Source organism: Halichoeres trimaculatus, unplaced genomic scaffold (genome assembly GCF_033239565.1).
Source record: "Halichoeres trimaculatus isolate MK-OKI-2021-1 unplaced genomic scaffold, fHalTri1.1 fHalTri1_scaffold_13, whole genome shotgun sequence".
NCBI lineage: Eukaryota > Metazoa > Chordata > Actinopteri > Labriformes > Labridae > Halichoeres > Halichoeres trimaculatus.
The window spans coordinates 20,545,459-20,571,042 of record NW_027437191.1 but is presented as its reverse complement, the minus strand read 5'-3'; the positions used below and the strand labels follow the sequence as shown (position 1 = coordinate 20,571,042).

The window sequence follows — 25,584 nt, the reverse complement described above, 5'->3', positions numbered from 1 at the left end:
TATCAATGTACCAATGATTACTAAAGTGTGGCCTCTCCCCAACATGTCGTAGGCTGCTTCTGCTGCACAATAGAGGCGAGCTTCGTTTTCCTAGTGAATCCTTGTCTTTGCGGGCTATGGGGTTTAAAAACATATCTGTTTCTTCGTCAATATTTTCCTAATGTCCTTCTATTCCCTAAGTTTGTTGTTCACTTCAGAAGACAAATTATGTGCAAAATTCACTGTCCTACCTCTGCAAGTGATTTTCTTGGTCCAGGCTGCTTAAAGCACCTTGTCTTTGATGTCATATCTCTGGAAATTAACCAACATGCATCTAGAGATGGTCTCGTCTTGACATCTGGGTCCGATAGGCTGATGTGCTTGTTAAATAAGCAGATTGGTGTTCTTGACAAGGGTCTATAAAACCATTTTTGTCCGAGGATCAAGAAACCAGATGGAAAGACAATTATATTTCAGCTCATTTTCCAAAATGACCACAACCGAATTTATGATTTTTTTTAAAGGTCTTAATTTTTTTCATTTTGCTTTTTAATGTCATTTCTATTGCTATTTGCTATTTTAAGTCAATACTGAGTAGGGAATCTACTTTTATTCAAATATTGAGTTTTTGAGTATTATGGTATGGCAAAAATCAAAGATGGCTGCTGTTTTTCATATCTTTCCAAATTGACTATATTAGCCGCTACAATACAGCTGCCACATTGAGGGAGAAATTGTTTCATTTAATCCCTTACTTTGTACTACCTGAGAGTTGTGAGTTAGGGAAGGCTTATTTTTATTATTATTATATTTCATTAACAATATTTTGATATATGTGTCAGGAAGTTTTTATAACCTTACAAAAACTTAATCCCCTTTAGTTATTGATTTTCTAATGTCTTATTTCGTTATTCAATTGTTTTCTTTCTTCTACTGCCTTGATGTGATCAAGCTCATTCATCTGTGTGCCATTTGCAAACTCCATTTAGTTAGTTGAAGCCTGCCTCAAAGACATAATGCCCTGAATTAGCAGAAACTTCTTCCTGCCTAACTCAGAGAAGACTGAAGTCATTGTTCTTGGACCTAAACATCTCAGAGAAGCTTTCTTGAACAACCTTGCAGCCTTAGACAACATCAGCTTGGCTTCCAGCACCACTGCCAGGAACCTGGGAGTTCTTTTTGATCAGGACCTGAGAAACTAGTCCATGCTTTTGTTTCCTCCAGATTAGATCTGGCTGTCCTAATAAGTCTTCAGCTGGTTTAGAACGCTGCAGCTCGGGTACTGACTTGGACCAGGAAGAGAGAGAACATCTCTTCAGTGTTAGCATCTTTAAACTGGCTACCTATAACCTGGAATTCTTCTGAGTTACAAAGTGTTTAATGGCATTGGGCCATCCTATCTTAAAGAGCTCATTGTTCCATATTATCTGTCTAGGTCACTATACGTTCCCAGAACCAGGCCTGCTCGTTATTAGTAGGGTCTCTAAAAGTAGTCTGGGAGGTTGAGCCTTTAGTTGTCAGGCTCCTCTCCTTTGGAATAACTTACCAATTGAGGTCTCTACCTTTAAGTGTAGACTTCAAACTTTCCTTTTTGATAAAGCTTACAGTTGGAGCTGGATCAGGTCTGAACCAGCTCTTAGTTATGCTGCTATAGGTTTAGACTGCCGGGGGGAAAGTCTCTGAGTTTGTTTTGTAGTTCCTCTAGATCAGTGAATTGGACGGCCTGCTGCCGTGGACCTGTCAGACTCCAGCTGCAACGGCTTTTTACATCTTAACCATAATCAAAATACAGACTGTATCTCCCTGTCTGCCTGTAGTGTCTTCAACGCCCCCTAGAGGGCAATTTTTTGATTAGCACACTTGACCCTCGAACCAAAAATGTTCTGTAGACCCTTTCAATCTTTCTAGAAGTGAAAACAAAACTTTTGCATCAACTTGAAATGAAAATGAGAAATTACCCATACATGGAACCCCACTATATGTTATTACCTCGAGCTCTCCCCTCCAGATCTATGACTTTATCTGAGAGTAGTTTTTATTGTTTAAAAGAGTCAAGTAAAGTGTCCCAAAGCTCAACATTAGCTGTTTCTGTTTTTCTACTCGTTGCCATAAGTAGCGACACTTTGCAACTTTTGATTAATCTCCATTTTAAAATTGTTGAATTCCTGTTTGATGTTGCTCTTGAAGTAGTTTTGAAGTCCATTAATTCCTGTTTGAGGTCTGTTTTCAGTTCCTGTATATTCATGCCCAGCTCTGAATGGTTTTTTCCCTCTATTCCTTTATTTCATTGGATCCCCACTAGCTGCTACCAATTCAGCAGCTACTGTTCCTGGGGTCCACATACAGCAGACATACAACACAAAATATACACATGCACAACACACAAGCGGTGGTCAATTCACCTCTGTTGCGGCAAGCCTCCATCCTCTCCATGCCAGGGTTTTTGTTGTCAGATATTTTCTGCCCCATTCGTTCGTTGTGATTTTTAATGTCCACCGAAGCTCTCTTGCTTTTCACTCCATGGATGCTAGGTTATTTCTGGAAATTAAACTGTGTTTTAGTGGAGTATTTTTAAAGTAGTGACCGTGAGAGCTTTCAAGTTATGTCGCCATCTTTGAGCGCTTATTAGAAGTCTGCCTTTTTTCTTTTTTTTTTTAGTTTAATACATCAAAACTCATATTCATAAATGCACAACCAATTCACATACAGTTATGCTCAACAAGTTTAAAATTTCTTAATGCAAAAGGGTTTATCAAAACTAGAATAAATAAATACATTTTAAATAACATACATGCTAAAAAAAAAACAAAGAAAAAAAAACATTAAATAGCACGAAACAAATAAAAACAGAAGAACAGAGAGTATTAATGAAAAGGATAAGGAAGTAGAGGTCTACCTATTGGGTAGGTGGGCTGAAATAATTGAAAGTAATTATTTTCCCAACTGTGCCCCTGAGCCACAGCTGCCTCAGTTAGCAAGAACTAAAGTGATTGAATTCAGGTATTAGTGGCATTGTTATCAGCTGTGCTCAATATAACCAAATATCCTTCAAAAAGAAGTGGTTTCTCCTTTACTGTTGTGAGACGACAAGGAAATAAAGGTCAAGTCATGAAAAAGTCTCTAAATAGAGACAGGTATGGAGTGTTTGGCAGATTTACTCCCCATGAAGGTGACTACATTCTTTGGTGAGGACCCCCAGCAGGCATACACCTTCCTGCTGTGGAAACGGTAGCTGGTGTGTTTTGTAGCGCTGCTCCTGCTCTTGTTCTTGCTTTTGTTGTTGGTGTGAGTTCTTTCCCTAGACAAGGCCAAACTGGTCTTCTTTATGCAGCGTCTCTCCTGGAGCTGGATGTGGATGGGATAAGGAGCTTGGTTGTGTGATGCTACCTGAACACCCACTCGATTTCCTCCCATCTTTGGCCAAAAGGAGAGGAGCAGACAGCGGAGCTCCTCCTGGAAAGTCTTGTTGAAGTAGAAGTAGATAAGGGGGTTGTAAACGTGGGAGCTTTTGGCGAAAAGGGCGGGGAAAACAAAGCCCTCCGGTGCCATGTACCTATCTCCCTTGTTGAAAATGAAGAGGAAGGAGACGATAGAGTACGGCGCCCAGGCTATCACAAAGCCCAGGCTGATGCAGAAAAACATCTGGAGAAGGACACAATGATTACACAGGATTAGCAAAATGAAGCAGACACGTCATGCCTATTCAAAACCTTCATCAATAACATCTTTTGAGAGTCGTTGATATCTGACGGATGACAAACATGTGGCATATGTTCCCCTGGAGACTGTCCTTTCTAGATATAGAAATGATAATGTGGCTCAAATAATGATAGAAATATCCTCTCCCCCTTTTTTTCTTTTCTTCTCAGCAGATATCCAGAACATGAGGCCAATGTTCTGCACTTACAATGACATATTTGTATCCGGCATCATCATCATCAAACTGAAGAGAGATTAATGTCTAACTGTCACAGCAGCCTCTGTTTTGCACGAAGCCTCACATTATTAAGTCAATGAGATGTTGTCATTGGTCATTTTTTAACAGTTTCCCTGATACAGACCAGTTCAAATATTTTTCTTCAGATCTTTGAGATTTACTTGAATAAAACAGTGTAAAACAAAAACTGTTTAAATCAAATTGAGGAATGGTCTTGTAAACTGATTGGAGAGTCTCAGCTTTACCCGGAATCCCTGTATGCCAAACAGCTACAGAGGATTGGTAACTCTATTGTCAGAGATGACTCTCACCCTCTCAATGGAGAGTTTCAGCTGCTTCCATCAGGGCGGAGGTTCATGGTTTCTGCTTGTAAAACCATACAATATAAAAACAGCTTTGTACCAGCAGCCATCCGGGATATTAACAAATGAGAGAAATTGAAACTTTACCTCACTAATTTACTTATTTCTTGTACTGTTTCTTTCATATTGTTTTTATTAATGGCACATATTTGTCTTTTAGCTTGGTTTGACATATTTTAGGCCTTCTTTTACCCACTAATGTTTTAACTTATCTTGCTTTTAATCTCAGGGCTGTCCTTCTTGTTCTTTTAGCTTAAGCACTGTCGTCACCTTGTCTCGTGTTGTTTTGTGTGTCTATGATACGAGAGGACTCACTCACTGTAAAATGACTTTACCCAAGGGTACAATAAATATTCTGAAACAACCTCACTGGGTCTGGTTCACCTTTCCTAATCATGAATACCCCAAACACAAAGCTATTTTAGCAATGCAAAATTGAGATCTCACAGAAGTTTACGTGATCAAACATGACTTCCGAAGAGGAAACAAACATGATGAATGGGTGATTAATGTGGACAGCAGGCCATCCGGGACTGTGTTCTGTCATGAGGTTGAGAAAAGGAATAAAAGAAAATTGGTAAATGGAAGTCTGACCAGGAAAGGTAAATATTTGACATATTTGATATTTGCAACGGAAGATTACGGAGGCTTTGACCCGGTTGGTTTATTAAAGTGTTCAGAGTCTATAAGATAACATATGAATAAGAGACATATAAATGACTAAGTCACATCAAGGTCGCAAAAACTGTGGGATGCAAGACACTGAAAACGAAATATGAGATGGCGGTTTTTTTACCTCTGCTAAGAAGGTTATGTTTTTGGAAGAGTTTGTATGTTTGTCTGTAAACAACATAACTCAAAAAGTATCGAACATATCTTGATAAAATGTTCAGGAAATGTTCAAAATGGTATAAAGAAGAAGTTATTAAATTTTTGAGGTGATCCAGATCACCATCTGGGTCGAGGATTTTTTTTAAAGGATTCTTTATCATTGTGAGATAGGGCCGTTTTCACAATATGTGTATGTAACTCCACGATAAATGGATTGCTTTGCAAAACAATACACAACAAGGTCAGAAGCATTTCTGATGGATGTAAAAGTATGATCCAGATCCTGGCAATATTCTGGATACTAAGATCATAATTTGATCATCATAAATTTCAACACTGTCAGGTAACAAATTATTGTACAAACCTGCAACTAACACCAAATTGTAGTAGACAGTCTGCTGAAAGGGAGTATAACATTAAAGTAGGACTAAAGTGTTGGCGACAGTCACAATATGCTCGGCAGAGGTCTGTGCTCTCTGAGTGCTTTTCTAGTTGATTTTATCAAATCCTTGTTGCAGTTTACAGAACATACCACATTTGTGTGTAGTATGTAGCACATACTACATTCGTATCTAGCATGCAGTGGGCTGTTCTGAAAAACAGGCTGAGTCAAGGCCTCATTGACATACATTCTGATGTCCTTGGCCAAGAAGTATTTCAACACTCAGCCAAAAAAAACTGTTTATTTACCACAGAAAGCTGTTTCTCAGTCTGCCGCAGGTTGATGTGGATGCCTTTGGCGGACAATGAGTAGCCAAAGCGGCACACCTTGTAGAGGATCAGACACTGGGACACCACGATGAAGAGCACAGGAACCAGTGCAAAGCAGAGAAAGGAGCAGATGACGTAGAAAGCATCCTTTTTTGAGGTATGATAGCCCCTCCATGCGATGGTGCAGGACAGTCCGTAAGGCTCCGGGACATACTCGCCCCAGCCAAACAGAGGGAAGCTCGACCAAATGGTAGCCACGAGCCAGATTGAACAGCAGGCCATCCGGAGGTCAGTCCCTTCCAGCCACACAGCTGAACAGAACGAAACCAGAGTTAGTTCACTGTAGCAACTATTAAACCATGTAATCCTCAATTAGTGCTGCCGTTGTGTTTCATATAATAGTCCAATATCAAGTAACTTCCTTACCTGAAATTATTCTAACACATACTAAAGCTGACGAGTTCAAACTCAATTGAAGCAGAAATGAAAAGAAGCAATTAACATCTGAAATAAGTGTCCATAGGGAAGTGTTTTTTCCAAGAACCGTGAGTGACCCCAAACCTGACCCCTAACACAATTCAGATTCATGCTGTGGATAGGGACAAAATGACAGAGTGCATTGTGTAAGACAATGTCTGTTATGCCCTTGTGTTGTTATATCAACAACACAAGTTATATCACCCAACAAGGCCATGTTTTCCTCAGCTCAACAAGGGAGACATTAGTAATTGTGACTACACTGCCTTATTTTAAAATTCCCTATTTTTCCCCAATGCCACAGCTTTATTTTTGATTATTTAAAGTGTACCCAGTGAAGTCTATTTTAAGGTATAAAAGACAAGTCATCAAAAGATGAGCTGCAACTGTACTACCTTTATAGCCAAGATTGAGCCCGCAAGCCCTGATGACATTTTCTTGATTTTGATGATCACTTACTATAATACTCTGACTATGATTCATATCATTCCCTCATTTACTCTATTTCTCCTTTTGCCTAGATATTTTTTAATGAACAGCAGAAGCAAATGAATTGAATATAAAGTTGTAGGACAACAGTCATCCCGACAATGCTTGAAAGGGTGGTTCAGCCATTATGCAGACAGACTGATTGTTATCTACATTAATATATCAAACAAATGAATATGTCTTTTGGAGTGAAGCCTATTTATCTTGTCTTGTCCTTCTCGCCTTTAACCTTTGGCAAAACTCTCATCAAGAAAGCCTGGCCCTCACCATGAAACAAGTTGTGGCAAGTCTTCAGGTAGCGGATGATGCTGATGGCAGTGATGGTGAACATGCCGCACAGGCCGAAAATAAAGCAGCCAAGGCCATAGTAAACACATGTGATGTGCTCCCCGAGCCATGCATGGTGGAAGGAGGAGAGGATGGAAAGGGGATAGAAGCAGATGCAGCAGAGGAAGTCTACCACTGCCAGGTTGACGCACAGCAGCTCTGGGCCCACCATCTTCTTCTTCCTGCGATAGCAAATCACCAGAACCAGTCCATTGCCCAGAATAGAGAGCAGAACTACACAAAGAGGAAAGGAAAAGAGTAAATGTATCTTTTCATGTAATGTGAGGACGATTTGAAGAAAACCAGAAGGTGCTGTCAGGTAGCAGCAGAAGCGTTACCAGACGTGTTACAAGTCTTTTCACATCTGGTCAACTTTGAACACACCCACAAGCTAGAAACTACAACAAACGCTGATCATAAAAAATGTGATGTCATACCATGAAGAAGCTTTATATCACACAAAGCAGAGGTGTTAGAGAGCTGATGGGAAGTATTTATATCGCTTTGGTATTCTATATGCTGACAATACAGCACATGAAGAGCGTTTAGAACTAAAGCGCTAGGTTTGATGTCCACTGCTGTAGATAAAAACAACACTCCATTGTTCGTGCTGAAATGATCCTGATTGTTCAGATTTTCAACATTCATAAGACAAATGTGAACTGAACATGACACCACAAGTCATTGTTTCCATCTGGATGTGCTAAAAAGTGACAAATTAAAGTCAGTGATCTTGTATCTCATTTTTGGTCTTTTGGTTTTAATAAAGCTGAAAATAAAGCTAAAGGGACATCGGCATAAGAAATAAAAATGTGTTTCTCATGCACACAAGAAACTAACTGGTCCTCAGCAGAAACTTAATCATTTATGTCCCTATAACTATGTCCCTCCAGGGGCTCTGTATAACAGTAACGGTGTGCAAGTAAAGCAGTTAGTTCTTTTTTATCAACTTAATCCTCTAATGTTTATCAGGAATATAAAAAAGGCTAAGACTGGCTGGTTTCTGTCGTCCACCTGATATTTCATGCGCAAACAAAACTTTTGCATAAACTCAATAAACTTTCACAAAAATGTGTGCGCATCTTTATGATGACGTAGACTGATGACCCCTGTATAGGGCGCCTGTCAGTCTGGTGAGCTGAGCAGTGCGTATGATTAGGTGAACTTGCAATCTTGATATCCTCTAAACTGCAGAGTTAGAAAATAATTCACCCCCCATACGGTATGTGCCAATAGTGAAATTCGCAATTCAGACAGGAGATGTTTTTTGAACCAAGCTGTAAATAGGTTAATTTCTGCAGAGTAAAAAAATGAAAAGAGATGAAAGAGCCAAATATCTATACTTATGAGCCATAATCAAGCCTATACATCTGGCTGACTGCAAATGATGACGCACGTGTGAAGTGTGAAATGCAAGCATATGTTATATGACCATGTGTGAAATCCCATACCATCATAAACCTATAATATCTTTGTTGACAGCTCGTTTCCCTTTAAGAGAAGGACAAATCTTTTAATACTCCATGATTAAAGGTGTTCACTGCTTTTATAATTTAAGATTAAAAAAGTCAAAAGGAGGATAATTCTGCATTTGACACATATGTCTTACACATAATGTAATGTGTGATTAAGAATGGATTATTGCATTTAGTCACTTATAAGAACATCATCTTCCTGGATCTGAACCCACCCAATTATAATGAATAAATCAATACACACACACACACACACACACACACACACACACACACACACACACACACACACACATGTAGATATATACACAGAGACTCATGGTTCAGCCAGAGCTCAGACTTAAACCAACTGAGCATCTTTGGAGAGACCTGAAATGGCTGTCCACCAACCTTTACCAACTGTGTGAAAACCTTGTTGCATCATTCCCAAGAAGGTTCATGGCTGTATTTGCTCAAAAGGGTGCTTCTACTTAATATTGAGCAAAGGGTCTGAATACCTATGGCCATGTGATATTTCAGTTTTTCTTTTTGTAATAAATCTGTAAAAATGTCAAGAATTGTGAATTTTTCTGTCAATACAGGGTTCTGTAGGTACACTTTTTTGGGGAAAAAAACATACTTAAATGGCGTTACCAAATTGCTGTAATTTAACAAAGAGTGAAAAATTTAAGAGGGTCTGAATACTTCGCGTACCCTCTGTACATATAATTTTTATAATTTTTTTTTTTCTGGTTCAGATCCAATTTATCTACATGTCTGAGGGACAGAGAGACATAAACATAATCCTCATCTTCTGGAAACATGTCTCTGCTCCTGTAGTGGAGGGGGGTAGATCTGTCAGGTCTCAAAGTGATACATGCAGCGAGAGGTGTAAATGAATATGAAGTTCCTTCCTCACTTAAGGTATCTAACATCTGTAGTGTCAACATGTTGTAATAAATTATTTTCTGTAGTGAAACCTGAGAGCCAACTCTGTTGTGTCTTTTCTGAGAAGGAAAGAAAGCTTGAATTTCATTTAAATTTTGTATTTATTCATCTATTTCTGAAAACACAAAAAATGAGCTATATGTCAAAAGGAGTTGATTAAAGCAAACAAATAACAGCGGGGGAAGAAAAACAAAAAAAGAGAAAGAGAAAATTAGCAAAAAAAACAAAACAAAACTTAGGAAATGAATATAAAAAGATGACAATAAAATAGAACTTGAAATCAGCATCGGTTTCAAAATGATGCTGCATTTATTTGCATTTTTGGGTCGTTCAATCACAACATGACTCATATATTACCACCATTTAGTTTTTTTTTTATCCTTCTACATTACTTCACTTTGACTTTTTTCTCGAAATCTTTTTTTTTTTTCCAAATATTTCCTAACTGTTCCCTCCTTTAATATCGCTTACTCCTCCATCCTACAGAAGCTGGATGGAGGACTATTTCATTTCGATTCAGTTATGTTTGCACCTCACACTGTTTTGCACTGACTGAAGGGCTTTTGCAATTTCGTTGTACTTGTTGCAATGACAAATAAAGTTCTATTCTATTCTTTTTCTATTCTGTTCTATTCTGTTCTATTCTATTCTATTGTAAACAGACAGAACAGAAAAAAGAGAAAGCACGTACCGATAGAGAGGATGGTGAGTCCGACGCATATGTCTGCAGCGGGGCTCAGTTTGGAGGTGAAGGCAGAGACGGTCCCGTTGTCCTCCGAACAGTTTAAAGGCATTGGTCGTAGCTTTTTCGGTTGGTGTTTGCTGGTTTGAATCAAGACTTTTTTTTTCTGTCAGTGACGCGGACGTGTGGAGGGTGACTTTTTATACAAGTGAATGTAACCATGGTAACTTGAAGCACGTGTCATATTAATCGGAAGCACTGCGGCACATACCACCTTGTAGGATATGGAGGGCCAGAGGTGACAGAAATTGATAGGAAAAAGATGGAAAAATTCAAGGTTGGACAAGAGAAATAACACGGAAATTATTAACCAATCCATTCTTTACCTATATGTAACAGAATGATATATATATATATATATTAAAAAAAAAAAAAAAACGAGTGTCCTGACTTTGCTTGTTCCAGCTTCCCGCCTTGTGAATTTCTGAGGGAACCTCCCCAAGGGATTAATAAAGCTCCTATTTTATATCTTGATATATATTTGATTATAATCAAATTTTAGTTGTTTAGTGATTTGGCACACTTTTCTTCTGCTGTTGTAATCTTGAAGAAAATTTAAACATGTCATTGCTACAACAGAAAGATAAGGAAGAAATATCATTATTATTACGACTATTATTAAAGGTTAGGATTGTTAAACAGGGTTTTCAGGTGGGTTGATTCAAACAGCTTGATGAACAATTAAAAGTACATCTGCATCGCCTCCAGCTTTTCCTTAAGAAATAAAAAAGAGTCAAACCTGATCTTGAGGAGTGGCTCTATACTGTAAAACTACTCAACCACAGATGCCCTAAGTGGCTTAATGCAAAGCTTTTTATGAAACTTGACTGTGAAGCCCTGTATTAACAGTTATAACACCCTTTCTATAAAATAACTCAAAGAGTAACTGAAAAACACTCTGTTAATTTCTAATACTAGAAGCTTACCAGAAGATTGATGATTGATGATTCATATGGTATGTTCAGTTGTGGAGTACTTATTCAGCTTTCCTTTGTAGAGTTTACAGTTACAAAATAAAAAATAAAATCAAAGACTGAACTTTGCCTGCATACGAAATACCTGGCAGGATGGCCGTAACAGGTGGTGCCAGTCAGAGCTACACCTCTGCACAGAAACTTGCATTGCTATAGAAGTCCTCACGCATATTAACTTTCTCCTCTAAGGTTTAATAGTACGACTTATGTGTCTTTCTTGAGTTTTTTGTTTGGGCTAACTGTAATAATTCACCATTCAAAGAATTATATTTGACCTGTATAGTAGGCATACACAGAACCCTTGGATCTTCATAGAAAAACATTTTAAAGTACCATCTACTGACCACTGTGATGTACTGCAGCGTGAGACACACCAGTGGTTAGAGAAGAAAATGCGCAGTGCTTACTCCACTCTGAGTAGAAAGATAAAGTTGACTTTATTTGATGGTGAAACCTAAATAAGATCTGCGATTATAAAACAGGTTCCCCTGCGCAGTCACAGAGGTTGGAATGCTGTACAGACAGGTAAAGGCATCAGAAGAGACTGGACCTAAACAAAATTATCTCAAACAGTGACAGAACACACACTCACGTTCAGAGGGAACACTTCTTGAATTTTAAATAGTCCTTCCTATGATCAATGACAGTAAGAGTAAGTTCATGAACACATTTATAGACTCCCAATGCCAGAAACTGAAAAAAAAAGCAAATGTGAGGTTGTTATACAGCCTGGTGATACATTCTGGATATAAAACTAAAGAAACACCAATCAAACCTCTTATTTGCTGTAAAATACTGAAGACGGAGTGGGACACGTGTTATCATTTTCTTTCCAGCTCTTATGGGTAACCTTTATGTTCCTAAGCACTGACTGCACTCTCATAGACCACAGAAACAATAAACTGTACATTATTTTTGAACTGAGTGGCATTTCCCTTTAAGTAGCCCCAATACTAACATATACACATAAACACACTCAACAAATATACACTGAAGCGCATCCTTTATCAAACATGATCCATCTGTAAAATATAGCATGTTTGCCTTCTCAATACTGTGGAAAAATATAGAGCTTTCAATCATCCATTTAAATGCTCATAATAAAATAGTTTTTAGAAACTTTTTTCTACTCTTTCTTTTATGAGGGATCTGAAATCACTTTTATGAATAAGTTGATAAAAGTAAAACAAAACAAAAAATTTAAGCTACAGCCTGCAGCCAGTTAATGAGCAAGGGATAACAAATAGTAAATGACAGTTTGTGAAAAGCTCCTATTCGAAATAGTTTCATCAACTGTGCAAAATTAGCAATTCCAGAAACACCTTAATGGTTAATCTTGATAAAAACTAAAGTGTTGGTTTACACTGGTTATTGTACAGATTTAATAATAATATACATGAAATCTTAAGGTTATGGCATTTTGAGGAGATGTTTGGTGATTTTTAATTTATTTACCAAGATTCAGACCAGAAAACAGCTCTCCTTTGAAGCTTCCAGACTGTTACGGTGATAAGGCATGACTTTTTTTTTTCAACTATTGAGACAACACAAGATCAAGGAGATCTACTGACTGTAACAGGTTGATGCACCTAAGAGTTGAACAAAAACAAAGACACTTAAAATTTTGTGTAACTTATATGATATTTATGACCCTGGAAAGTATTTTTTGTCAGCCTTTGGTCACTAAAAAAACAAAACAAAAACATTTTGCTACACTGTGTAACGGAAGTGTGTGTTTTCTTGTGACTGTCCAAGACATGCCACAGCTTGAAAGATAAACCTGGATCAACTTTCAAATATCTTGAAGTTTTCCAATCTGACATTAAATTTCACAAAGGGCTAAAGATTGACTGAGTGTTGCTCAAGCAGGTTACCAGTTATGTTGCCAGCTAAACTAACTGGCTGCAGGCTGCGGCTTTATATTTGTCTGGCCTATGAACCAGTTCGGCTGACTAACATCTGAATCTTTCTGGATTCTTTTGTGTAAATAATCTAAAAAAAGAAAGGCAGGTGTTTTGTTATCAATTATTAGCTCCACTCAGATATAAAAATATTTACTAACACCTGACAAACAAAAATAGTCACAAATGTGACATTTACTCCAATTGTGAATAGTTTTTAACTTTCTGTCTCCATTTAAGGGTCACCCACAGGGATATTAATCCACATCAGGGAATGGTTTTCATCTCTATGTGGGCATTGACACGTCACTGTTCTCTCTGTTTCTGCTGTTCTGTTCGCAGCCCTTTTCTACGCATTAACGGACACTAAAAGTTTAACCATGGTTTCTGGTCCCGTCTGCCCCAAATACTCCCAAAGTCTGTGTTTCCCTTTTTCTGTAAGGTCCGCACGCGAGTGTTGGCAGCAACAAGGAAAAGCACGTTAAAAATAGACATCTTTAAATAGCTGTTCAGCTTGTCTAAGTGCAGCACGATCGGAAACATTGAATTCAAGTCATTACTTCTCCTCTCACATGTACATTACAATGAATATAGCAAAAGACAAATAATTTTCTTTAAGAAACTAAATGTGAAGGGATACATCTTTGATCAAACATTTTACTGCAGCCACACTGTAACATCAAAAATAGTCTGAGTTGAAAAGTTGAAATATAGATTTTTTTTTGTTGTTGTTTTTGCCAAAGAAATGCTGGCGTTCTAAGTCATTCTAATAGATTTTCTCTTCTGCTGAGGTGTAATTTGTGTCTTTCTGTCTCTGTTAATCATCCCCTGACGGTCTTGGACGAGGTGTAAAAACCCAAACGGATAAAAATTGGTGTCCGCTGTCATTTGGCACTTAGGTCACTTTCACTGGCATCGGGATCTTTGTCATCCGTGGCCACAGGAGCCTCACTAGCACTCTTGTCCTGGTTGTCAAGATCATCATTACTGTCGCTGTCGCTGTTGTTGTTGTTGTTGTTGTTGCTATTGTTGTTGTTGCTGTTGTTGTTCTGGACACTCAGGAGCTTGTGGCTGTTGTTCTGGATGAAACTGCTGTTGTTAAGTTTTAACTCCTCCAGCTTCTTCCACAGCTCATCCCTCTCTTGCTCCTTCTTCTTCTCCCTGGAGAGGTAATATTTTAAAATTTGTGACCAGATTTAAAAAGAAATGGTACATAAAAATTAAAATATTAAAACACAGATTTTGTGAGGCAGCATATCATTATTCCGTTTTAAAGCCTGTTAATTAAATTTTTAGAATGTGCCACATTTGTAAGGAACATGCAATTGTGAGATGAGCAACAGAGCTGAGTAAAAGGGTTGTGCGTAAATAATTTGTCAAAGCTTCTCTGCCGGTGCCGAACAGCTCATTCTGACTCCTTGAGCTGATCGACACCCTGAGGTGCTGACACAAAGGTGCCTGATTGGAATCTGAACACACGTCGAAAGGTAATATTCAGCAATGACGCCAGACTGTGCCTATGGCAGCTGGATCAGCAGATCGCAAACCATGTTTCCACCAAGCAGTCCGGTTTGGATCAGTACAGTTAGGTGCATGTTGGATCGGTAAAGCCTGATTCTGTGTGTGTTTCCAGAACCAGCTCTAGCCCCTCATGATAGGCGGCATGTAAACCAGATGCCAATAGTGACACGGTGAACAAAGGACGACAATGGAAAACATCCAGTGTTTTGTCTTTTTTGCGATTGGCATGCCCTTTGTTACAAAGCGCAATCAAGCTTTGTTTCAGAGAAAGCTGTGTGCCGCGAGGAGAAATACAGCTGCCACTGCCGCACAGGAAGGGACAATTCTTTCAACCAGTGAACAGACTGCAATGTTTTAGTTCTGGGGTTGGATTGGTTTAGTTTGTCCAATGGAAGGGACCCAAAAAGTGGGATGGTTTTTGTCCCAGATATTTGGAGATCTGTCGGTGGAAACGCCACAAATTTGAGCTGAACCACTTTGTGGAAATGGGGGTAGAGTGTACTCACCTAGTAGCCAAGTGACAATACAGGCAATGAAAAGAAACTGGTGTTCATAGCCTGTTACATCTGGTGAAACACTGTCAACTGGAGAAATGTAATCAACACCTCCCTGGTTGCTTTTCACTGGTTTCTCACCCACGCGGGGCATGGACCTTGAATATTTAGAGTTGGTTTCAGATCTAAGAAAACCTGTTCAATGGAAGCCAACAGGAGGGCTCCGGTAATAAGATGAGTTAGATTTCCGGCAGACCTCTCTAGACATGAAATGGTAACATGTTTGAACTAATTCCAGTCTTTTTGTCAGTGGTATAGCTAGGAGTGTGGGCCTTTTAGCTGCCTGCAGGATTGGTAGTCTTGATAGAGTTCTCAATTATTCAAAATATTCTAGAGATTTGTTAGGAACTCTAAATTAGGAGCAGAAACCCTGATGACAGCAAGATAAAGTCAGTGATTAAGCCTTACTCAGTTTATTCTTTCAAAGAGTGTTAATACTTATGTGTAACTGCCCAGTAAGAATGAAGTGTTTGTTTCATGCTGAAGAGCAGGACTGATCAGAGGAACCATTCGTTTTCCACAGAGATCAGAGAGATGCTGATATGTTCTAATGTAAATACCAAACTGGTTTGGTGGAATCAAGGTTGATTAGTGAAATTAAGTGGAGGTAATAAAGGTAAAAATCCAAGAGCATTGAGTGAAATGTGCTCACCGCTGCCTGTCTGCTTTATAGGAGGAGGTCAATTCATCAAACAGCGTGCAGTTCATCTCCATTAGAGTCTTCAGTACATTGTAGACTAGAGCCACAATTGTCCTGCAACACAGCAGCATCAGAGACATGACAAAAACAGTGATTCATTAATTAAAATGTGTGCTTTTCAAACACTTATCAAACTTATTGAGCTGTTCTCCAGATGATTTCTTTCTTATTACCTCAGCCAAGTAGATGTTTTGGGTGATGTTTGTTCAAGGAACTCGTTTCATTTTAGACTGGATCAAACAACTACCAATACTGACAACATAGTGACAGTTTTTTTTTAACTCCTGAGGGGAACTGTTAAATGTCAGGTAAAGAACAGATTCAGTTTCTTCACTTACGGGTTCCAGTGCTCTTTGGAGATTCTGTACAGGCTACCAAACATGATCGGGAGGACCTTGTCTATGTTCTCTTCGATGAGGCTCAGAATGTACTCGTTGTTCCAGAAATACAGCGCTCGCTCCGCTACCTGCAGTGACAGATGCAGAAAGACCAAGGTCATAAGACAAAGGCTTTTTTTTATAGCTTTGATTTCCTGTTCAATTCATTGCAGTCATGTAAAAGAAATGTAAACATAAAACATGCACCTTGCCGTGCCATTGCAGTAGGATTTTCACCTATCAGTTTGAATAACAGCTGGGGTTATCAAAAACTCACACAAGTTTTTATGACACGTTTTTAAAGGTGCATAAATTTACTGGTTGGTGACTATAACTGGCTGATCTTCCATCTGAAACTTTCTGAACCTGAGGAGGACTGCTTCATATGGGACAAGCTCTCACTAGACAACACAGAGAATCATAAAAAGCCACATAATATAATATAATATAATATAATATAATATAATATAATATAATATAATATAATATAATATAATATAATATAATATAATACAATATAATATAATATAATATTATATAATATTATATTATATAATAGAATAGAACAGAACAGAATAGAATAGAATAAAATGTACTTATGGAATCCCTGATGGGAAATTCAGGACATTAATTATATTCAAGTATTACAGAGTGAAGCAAACTGAAAAATAAAGGGTGGGATGAAATATTGATCTGATTATTTACTGTTCTTACCAAAGTGATACAAACATTGACACAAAAAATATCAATACTTGAGCTGAATTAATAATGCACTCTCAATCAATGTCCATGCCAACATGACTCACGACATGAGTCTCAATGACGCCACATTCCACACTGCCGGAAGCACAACCACTAAGAACGTCTGTCAACTGAAGTGATACTGAGAGATAATTGTGTAACCTGATGGGGCTATACAATTCTTTTTGGAAAGTTATTTTTGGGGCTTTTTATGCCTTTAATGGGAAAAGAAGGGGCGGTGGATAGAGCAGGGAACAGGGTGGGAGTGACACGTAGGAAAGAGGCCACAGGCCAGATTCAAACCTGGACTACCCGCTAGAGGGCCTCCTCTGTTAGGCCATCTGCGCCCCCTGGAGTTCATTTATTGTATGAAACAGTAAACAGTAAATATACTATTTGTAGAAGAAGAAGAAAGGGGATTTTTTTTTTTCCTTTTGCTGTCAGTTACAGTTCCTGAAAGGAAAAAAACGAATGATCATCTTCAAAAATTAATTGAAAACAGAGGTTTTTGTTGAAATCATTAAAGGGTGCAAACTATCGTCATTATCATTCTGGAGGATGTCATTTACATTACTATTTGACTGTATTGAGTTATCAAGAGATCTGTTTCTATTCTTCAATTGGCCCACTGTGATAGGGAATAAAGTCCTCCTTCTAGGAGGAGGTTAAACCCAAATATTGCAACAAGCTGTTGGTGTGTCTTGTGTACCTGGAAGTGTGGATTGACCACACATCTGGAGATCTGTTTAAACAGCGGCTCCTGGATTTTCTTGAATTGTGTGGGCTCAATGACGTCCAAAATTTCCTCGATTTCACCGAGGAACATCACCTAATGAGAGACAGGGTGCAGAATGACGCATTTTAACGATGTTCTGGAAAACTGTTCAAAGACTGCAGCATATTTACAGAGGTGCAGAGTACCTCTTTTTGGCTACAGGTTTTAGGCCAATACTTCAGCAGCCCACGGATCACCTGCAAGCATGCAAAAGCAGAACATTTCATGAGAATTTCTCTCTAATGTGAAAAATAAGATGTAAAAACTCCTCAGCAGTCTGAGTGGGTGGTTGCAGCACCCACTACTAATCTCTCTGCAGTGTAGACTAATTTAGTGCTCAAGGCCTTGAGCTTTGAGTGGGAGGGATGATATAAAAAAAAAAGTACCGGCTCAGTGAGCGTAGGATCCTTCTCCAAGAACTGGACCACACAGTAGGCCAGCTGAAAAAAAGAACAAACAGAAAATGTACACTCTGTTCCCAAAAAACTGCAGCAGGCGAGTTCTGTGCTCTAGATGAGTATGAGAATTCAATCCTACATTCTTGCAAAAACAATTCTTTACCTCCACAAGGTCACTCAAAGATATCAAAGTAATAAATTTAAGTAAAGACAATAATAAATTTGGTATTTCTGTAATGCATTTCCACTTTCACACCACCAGGAGGGGCTGCAATACAAGGATATCATTCTGAAAGAGCATGATTCAGCTGATAACTGATTAAATAGTATTAATCATTTTATAAAATACATTGAATTCTTCCAATGAATGTTTTTATGATACAGCTTAAACTAAGAGGCGTTTAACAGACTTTTAACAAAAAGTAAGGACAGTTTTCTTACCTGTGCATGGAAAAGAGACAAAGCCTTAGCTGTATGCAACGGGATGAGCACCTTCATGAGGAACTGCTTGTGCTCTGCCTTCAGAGGCAACGCAAAACCGTTGATTATACTGCAAACAGAGGAAAGCAGCAGAGCTATGTCAGAGAGATTACTGCACAGAAAGAAAGAGACAAAAACAGCATCAAAACTGGACACTGCTAATCCAGAGCAGAGAAAGGTTGTGAGTATTCAGCTCCCGAAGCAGAAGAGAAATGTAAAGTGTACACTTTGATAAAATAAAGGAGCAGAAGGAGCCTCAGGGGACTTTTAGTTTCAGACGGCAAGAGAGCACAAGTCCTTCACGTCATCACACAGGTAACATTCTCCACAATCCTGTCTGCAACCTTGACTGTCTGCAGCAGCTTTGCATAACAATTTTTTTTTATTATTCAAAGAAACATCATATTGTATTCCCACAGCCAAAATCCAACCAGGTGTTTGTCTTATTTGAGTAAAGGCTAATTAATGGGCCTCATCCCCTTACAAGACCAGAAAAATGTCATATTTCAAGACCAGACAAAAAGGGCACCTGACCTGCTTGTGACAGGTAAAATGAATCTGCCAGATGGGTAGAAAAAAAGTCACATGTCAAGTTTCTTGAAATAAAAAGATGTCTCAATTCAAGAAAATAAGCAAGTCAGATATTCATACCTCCTTGGCTTACTTTTCCCCATCTTTACTCCCAACTCAGGCGTCATTTTTGTCTTCAAATATCTTGAAATAAGACCATTTGTTAATTTTTCAGATGAATGAGGCTCACAGTGAGTCTATAAGGATAATTCTTTACCCAAATTAGTTACACGTTGGATGTAGCATCAAGCTGTAGCTGATTCCATATGATAAGCATATATTATGTTAATGTTTCATAAAATCCCTAGCATTATTTCCTTCACTAAGTGTAGAGTGGAAATGTTTACATGTCAATTTTATAAATTAAAAAATAAAAAAAAGTTGATACTCCCATATCATATGTTTTGTGACAATAAACAGAACCTAAACTTAACCAAACCAAGTTTCCAGAGTAATACTAATCCATGTCTATAGGTGACATGAATTTCTCAGCATGGCAGAATTATTACTCAGTGGCGATTGCTTTAAGACTGCAAGGGAACCTCAGCTTCCCCTAAAATTTCCCCCCTAAAAGTGGTGAATTGTACTGCTGTGTGTACATTTCATTGACAAAACATGCGCTAGAATTTCTTCATCTTTTGTTCAGAATAGGGATGGGTACTGAATTAGGTACTTTTATAGGTACCGACCGAATTCTGTCAAAAGTATCAGGTATGGATTCATGTAAAATCAAAAGGTACCATGTTTAGGTACCTAAACCCATCCTTGTGACTGTGAGGGAGTGGAAGAGTAGGTGATTTTCCATGCTGGAAATGAACACAGCATTGCAAGGTTATATATTGAAGAGCAAATATGTTAAATTGTTTTTTTTTATATTTCATTATTAAACAAATTGATATTTTTTACCACATGAACACAAAAAAGTACCGAAACTTGGTACCGTTGAGTACAGGTACCAATTGCCAGGTACCGGGCATCGGTACCGTATCGTTTCGAATGTGAAAGGTACCCATCCCTAGTTCAGAATGAGCTTCCTATCACAGGTAACTGGCTCGACCTCCTTCTCATTCATCCCCGCAGTGTCTCAGTGCTTTAACGCAGTCGGATACTGAGCGTCATCTATCTTCAGCGGGGAAGCGTAGAGTGGGTTATTCCACAGTGAAAACTGGACAGTCATTGGATTAACGCTGGGCTTTGTCCCACTCTCGGACGCTCAGCGTCTCTGGGGGTCTAGGAGGCAGTGGGCTGGCCTGGACGCTGGGCTTCTGCATGATGATTGGATGATCTGTCTCGGGCCGAATCCCTTTTTGATTGATGGTGAAATGAGCCAGTCAGCGATCTTGAAGTATAACCCTCCACCAGCATCTTCTGAGTTGTTCTGGACTGATCCGGAGGCTTACTGATCCTCAGCGAGTTTACCTTTCTTAAAAACAACGAATGTTGTGTTTATAGATTCTCTCTCTTTTCACCAATAAGCAGCTACAGCTACAGCTGCGGAGCTTCTCCCCCTGTCTCTCACACTTACAGCCTGTCATAGTCTCACGCAGCAGCTCCAGCTGCTAGCAAACTGGCACGGAGGGTAGAATTTAAATTTAAATAAATAAACAAATTTATGATGTAGGCCGGGAAAAAATGAGCTTCCCCTCCTTGACTGACCAGCAGCCTCTGCTGTAGTTACTTACATTGACATCTGATCACTCACCTCCCCAGGATTTCTAGAAGTTCAGCAACTCCATTGAAGTGCTCAGTTTCATAAATGAATCTGCAACAAAAGAAAACAGGAATTATGACACATAAATTCAGCGTCACATTCCCACTGCTACACAATCTAGATTGATTCATTCAATCATCCTTCAAAGTCGTACTTGTTTGCTGTTAGGCCATGATTTTTACAAACACAGACCGCAATCTAATATTTGGTTTTATTTAGTGAAGATCTGTTTCATTATTTGCCCTTCTACAAAGTTTGGTATGACTTCTGCCAAGCATAAAACAGGGATGACATGAAAAAGGGCTAAAATAGCAGGAGCCTCAATTTGACAGCTCTTATGCAACTTGACCATCCATACCTTCTTCACCTTCCTTATTTGTTAACCCTCTTCCATGTAGCTAAGCAGCCAGGTTATGTGCAGACAGGCCTTGACAACTGTGGCACTATTTTTATTCTCCGTGACAGATGGTCAAAGTGGATGCGCCCGTTTTGCCACCTTGCCTGTTGGAAGCAACATCAAGTGCCCTCTGTTTCAATCATCTGAAACCTTTTTTCACGCAGCAACAGGAGCCATAAAGAATCAACACATAGCTGTTCACAATATTTGTTGCCTGAATTCAAGCACGTCTCCTTTTCTTCCTTGTTACAAGGGGTCAGAAATAATCAGAGTGAGCATGTGATGTTTTAAAATTATGAGGACAAAACAGCTGTGATGATTTTCATTAAGGAAAAAGAAAAGATTAGGAATCAAGAGTTTAATGTCAGGTTGATTTAACACTTTCAATGTCATTTTTCAGACAGTCAGCCATAAAAATAATAGCTTAAAATGTACCTAAGACTGATCCATTTAAGGGGGTATTCCTTCTGGTTATTATCACAAGTCCTGCGTGATCTAATCACAGGCAAAAATCTCCTCAAATGAGCTTTCACTCTCAGTATTATTGTGCATCTTTAAATGCATCACCAGCAACCACTCTGTATGCAAATAAACACAGAGACCCATTCACATCCATTAGCCTCCATAAGAAAAAAACAACGGTGTTGCAGAATCATAGAGAGGAGGAGAGCAGTGATCATGTAACCAAGCAGCAAAAAGGAGCTAGTGAACACAGACTCAAGTGATGACGTGATAGCAAATTTTGGCTGTGAAGCTTAATGGTCCTTCAAAGCTCTGTGACTCGTCAGGGAAATAAAAAAAACAACCTCAGACCAGACAGTGAGAAAAACACACACTCACTCACACACAGAAGGATCACGAAACACCTGTAGCCTTTCAAATCTTTCACTCACCGCAGGAAAATGTTGTTGATCTGCTTCCTGATGAAGGCCCGCAACCCCAGGAACTTTCCATAAATGCGATGCAAGATGGTCTTGAGGAAGTCCCGTTCCCTCGGGTCCTCGCTGTCGAACAGCTCCAACAGCTGAGGAGCACAGAGAGAAGAAGACAAAGTCACTTCACTTTCATTACTTGACCATCCCTGGTGACCAGCTGATCAACAAATTCAGGTTAAACTAATCCAGTCAGATTATTGACGTATACTGTCATGTGTACAGTGCGTGTGCCAGATTTGGGAATAGATCTAAAACCTCTGGCGTTTCACAGCTATTTTCAGCAACAGGTGATGAGTCATTATTACAATTCTGCTGAGGGCAGCCAAGTCGGTGGCACCGAGTTCAAAAGGAAAGTTTTCAGGCTCACAGTGATTCTGTTCCACCAGCGAGCCATTCGCACCTCAATGACAGGTGTCTATTTATAAACCTGCGTATGTCCAGGAGAGAGTTTCATCATCTTCTTCAGCACAGATCAAACCCTGAGAGTGCGACGGTGCAACAGGTCTCTGTTTCGTAAGTGAGCTGGAATGATGTAGAAACTGAGTTTTACTTAATCACAGTATATTGCTAAGTTTTAGTGTTGCTAACTCCAGTTAACGCAGCTGATTGTACCAGTGTGCCTCATTCTCTGATAACAAAGATGTTTTTTCAAAGCGTGTCCAGTCTCCACGGCAACTTTACAGAGCAATGTGACAAGAAAAAAAAGAATCACAAAAAACACTTTTTTTAAAACTGAAAAAGAGGTTAATATAAAAATCAAAATAGTTAAATTTGCATCCTGTCCAGACAAAACAATACATCTGCAGGGGACTTCACCGCAGAGAAGATAATGGAATATAAATATGGGACATAATGCTATTATGCAATAAAAGCTACCACACCACATGCGTCCCTGAAGAAATGTCAATATTTGACCACAATAGAGTCCGCTGGGAGTTTTTCAGCAACAGCAAGGGCAGTTGATCCATGGATAACAAAAGGAGCCAAAGTATGATCTTCTTTTATCTAGGGATGGATACCGAATTAGGTACTTTTATACGTACCAACCAAATTATGTTAAAAGTAATGGGTACCGATTCATGTAAAGACAAAAGGTACCATATCTAGGTATCTAAACGCACCCTTGTGATTGTGAGGGAGTGGAAGAGTAGGCAATTTTCCATGCTGGACATGAACACAGCATTGCAAGGTTATACATTGAAGAATAAATATGTTAAATTGAAAAATATATATATTTTTATTATTAAACAAATTGATATTTTTTACGACATAAATGCAAAAAATACTGAAAAATTGGTACCGTTGAGTACCAGTACCAATTACCAGGTACTGGGCATTGGTATAGTATCATTTCAAATGTGAAAGGTACCCATCCCTACTTTTACCTTAATACTTTATCATTCTGTCTTCCCAACAAACAAAAACAAAGGTTTACAGACTGCCTTTGTATAAAATACTGACTTTCAGGCAAGCAACACTTTTCTATTTATGTAAAAAAAAAAAAAAAAAACCTCAGGCTCCATCTGACACTGTTCAATGTCATGTTTATGCCTTGGGATCATCTGAACTGAAGCTTGTTCTGGTTAAACTTTGACCTGCATGATGAAAAGAGAACAGCTTTAAACAGATAGGGGGAAAAATCTAAATCACGCTGCAAACAAACCCAGATCTGATTGTTTCAATACCCAATACAGCGTGGGGGGACAAGAATTTCATATCGTTTGCATCATGATCTGCTGAAATATCCAATGCGAAGTTGTGCAGCTATGTGCAGTGCGCTCCAGGTTGGCACCTTATTTAGAATGAGATGAGCTGCTTTATCTCCATGTAGCTGTGTAAAGCTGCACTCTCATAATGATGGCGCTTGAATTTATCAACGTGAATAACAAGGAGGTTGGAGAGAGGAAGTTTGTACCTATTTAGGGGCAGATTCATGACAGGTGCAACACAAATCTCACTTCCTGGAGAGAGCTTACAAAACACGACTCATTCAGTTAAAAAAACAGATAAATTAGTTAATTTCTTCATTGTATATAATTGCACAGCTCCAAAATGATTTAAACCCTAATTATAATCCCAATAGTTCATAAAAAGTAATATTGACAAAATTCCTACACGAATCGTGTTACTTTGACACAGTCCAACATTTACCGGTGGTCTCCAAAAACAAAACCTCTCATCCACATATTCTGTGCCCCCGCTCCAAATAAAGCTGTTTTTAGAGGCTGTTCACTGCAGCAGCTGTTTCCTGCGCTCATTGATGCTACAGAACCAGAGCCAGGCTTAACGCTTGAATTCATAGACCATAAGGTTACATTAAGCAGGGGGTTCGGTAGAAAATTGATCCAAAAAACTGTATTCAAGTAAATAATCATGTCTGATGATTGTTGCTACTTTAGGATATTGTGACGTTAGTTTTGTTGTTGACATAAAAACATTTCTTCATTCTCATCTGCAGCGCTGCATGTTAATATTATTTTACAACCAAGATAAGACAGAAATATTCAAGTGTAAGAACATTAAAAATGAAATTCTTCTGAGTTTTGCTCATGGACTTCAGAGTAACTTTAAAAGCTTAAGCCCATACTTTAGTTCCTAAAACCTGCAATCTTTCCAGCGGACAGCAGGGGGCAACTCCACTGAAAAGAGAAAGAATTTCTTGGAAGTCAAAGAAAAAATAAACTTTCTTTTTGTATTTAAACCTAAGGAAACTATTTTCAATCAGTTTGTGGTCCCACTGGCTGGTTTCAGGTCTTCCTGAAAACAGCATAATGTGGTTTTGTACCCTTTGAATCCTATGTGGAGTGAAAAATAATGAAAAAGTGTGTGTGGTTAGCCCATCAGAAAGAGCTGATGTATTTCTGCTATCAGGTCAAAATTTTCTCACCTTGGCTCGTAAAAATTGATAAAGCAAAGACAAAATTACAAAACTTCAGCCTTAAAAAGGGAATTAAATGATAGCAGTGTGGTTATACTGATGTCTTCCAGAGACTCCATGGGTCTTTCTTTTAGGTTTGTTAGTATTAAAAGTCCCAAGTAGTAGGAGCCCCTACTTTGTGTTTTTGTCTGGACGCGTCATATTTTTATTGAAGCCTGTTTCTGCCAGATAAAACAAAAAGTAGAGAGACTTGCCTTTCAAAATTCAAAATACAGTTCAACTTAGTATGGTAAAAAAAATTCCCATAGTATCTTGAAATTATGCTTTTTGTTGCTCTTTTTTACTACCTGGCTGAAAAGGGCTTTTATCCATTTCTGATAAAAAACACCTTATTTTAAAATACCCACTGAACCTC

The 25,584-nt window shown here is 38.6% G+C and overlaps 2 protein-coding genes across 2 annotated transcripts in view; both read right to left on the bottom strand.

Moving 5' to 3' along the window:
- Positions 1-2,832: 2,832 nt before the first annotated feature.
- opn8c (opsin 8, group member c) lies at positions 2,833-10,389 on the bottom strand. Its single transcript, XM_074685605.1, has 4 exons — positions 10,207-10,389; positions 7,054-7,347; positions 5,800-6,131; positions 2,833-3,621 (listed from the first exon to the last, which is right to left on the bottom strand). The coding sequence occupies exons 1-4, from the start codon at positions 10,307-10,309 to the stop codon at positions 3,100-3,102; spliced, it is 1,251 nt and encodes a 416-aa protein (XP_074541706.1). The 5' UTR covers positions 10,310-10,389; the 3' UTR covers positions 2,833-3,099.
- Positions 10,390-11,643: 1,254 nt separating this feature from the next.
- ppp2r5a (protein phosphatase 2, regulatory subunit B', alpha isoform) overlaps positions 11,644-25,584 on the bottom strand; it is a 48,284-nt gene continuing 34,343 nt past the window's right edge. The window contains exons 5-13 of the mRNA XM_074684827.1: positions 22,250-22,380; positions 20,951-21,010; positions 18,640-18,748; positions 18,187-18,240; positions 17,947-17,997; positions 17,735-17,854; positions 16,246-16,373; positions 15,860-15,961; positions 11,644-14,293 (exon numbers count right to left, since the gene is read on the bottom strand). Coding sequence (XP_074540928.1) covers positions 14,017-14,293; positions 15,860-15,961; positions 16,246-16,373; positions 17,735-17,854; positions 17,947-17,997; positions 18,187-18,240; positions 18,640-18,748; positions 20,951-21,010; positions 22,250-22,380 — 1,032 coding nt within the window. The 3' untranslated portion in view covers positions 11,644-14,016. The remainder of the gene's footprint in view (positions 14,294-15,859; positions 15,962-16,245; positions 16,374-17,734; positions 17,855-17,946; positions 17,998-18,186; positions 18,241-18,639; positions 18,749-20,950; positions 21,011-22,249; positions 22,381-25,584) is intronic.

Excerpts from the sequence above, each read along its gene's own strand:
- opn8c (XM_074685605.1), bottom strand. The coding sequence starts at position 10,309 with ATGCCTTTAAACTGTTCGGAGGACAACGGGACCGTCTCTGCCTTCACC. Across the intron at positions 7,348-10,206 it reads ACTCACCATCCTCTCTATCG|TTCTGCTCTCTATTCTGGGC; the intron begins GTACGTGCTTTC and ends CTCTTTGTGTAG. Across the intron at positions 6,132-7,053 it reads TTGCCACAACTTGTTTCATG|CTGTGTGGCTGGAAGGGACT; the intron begins GTGAGGGCCAGG and ends CGTTCTGTTCAG.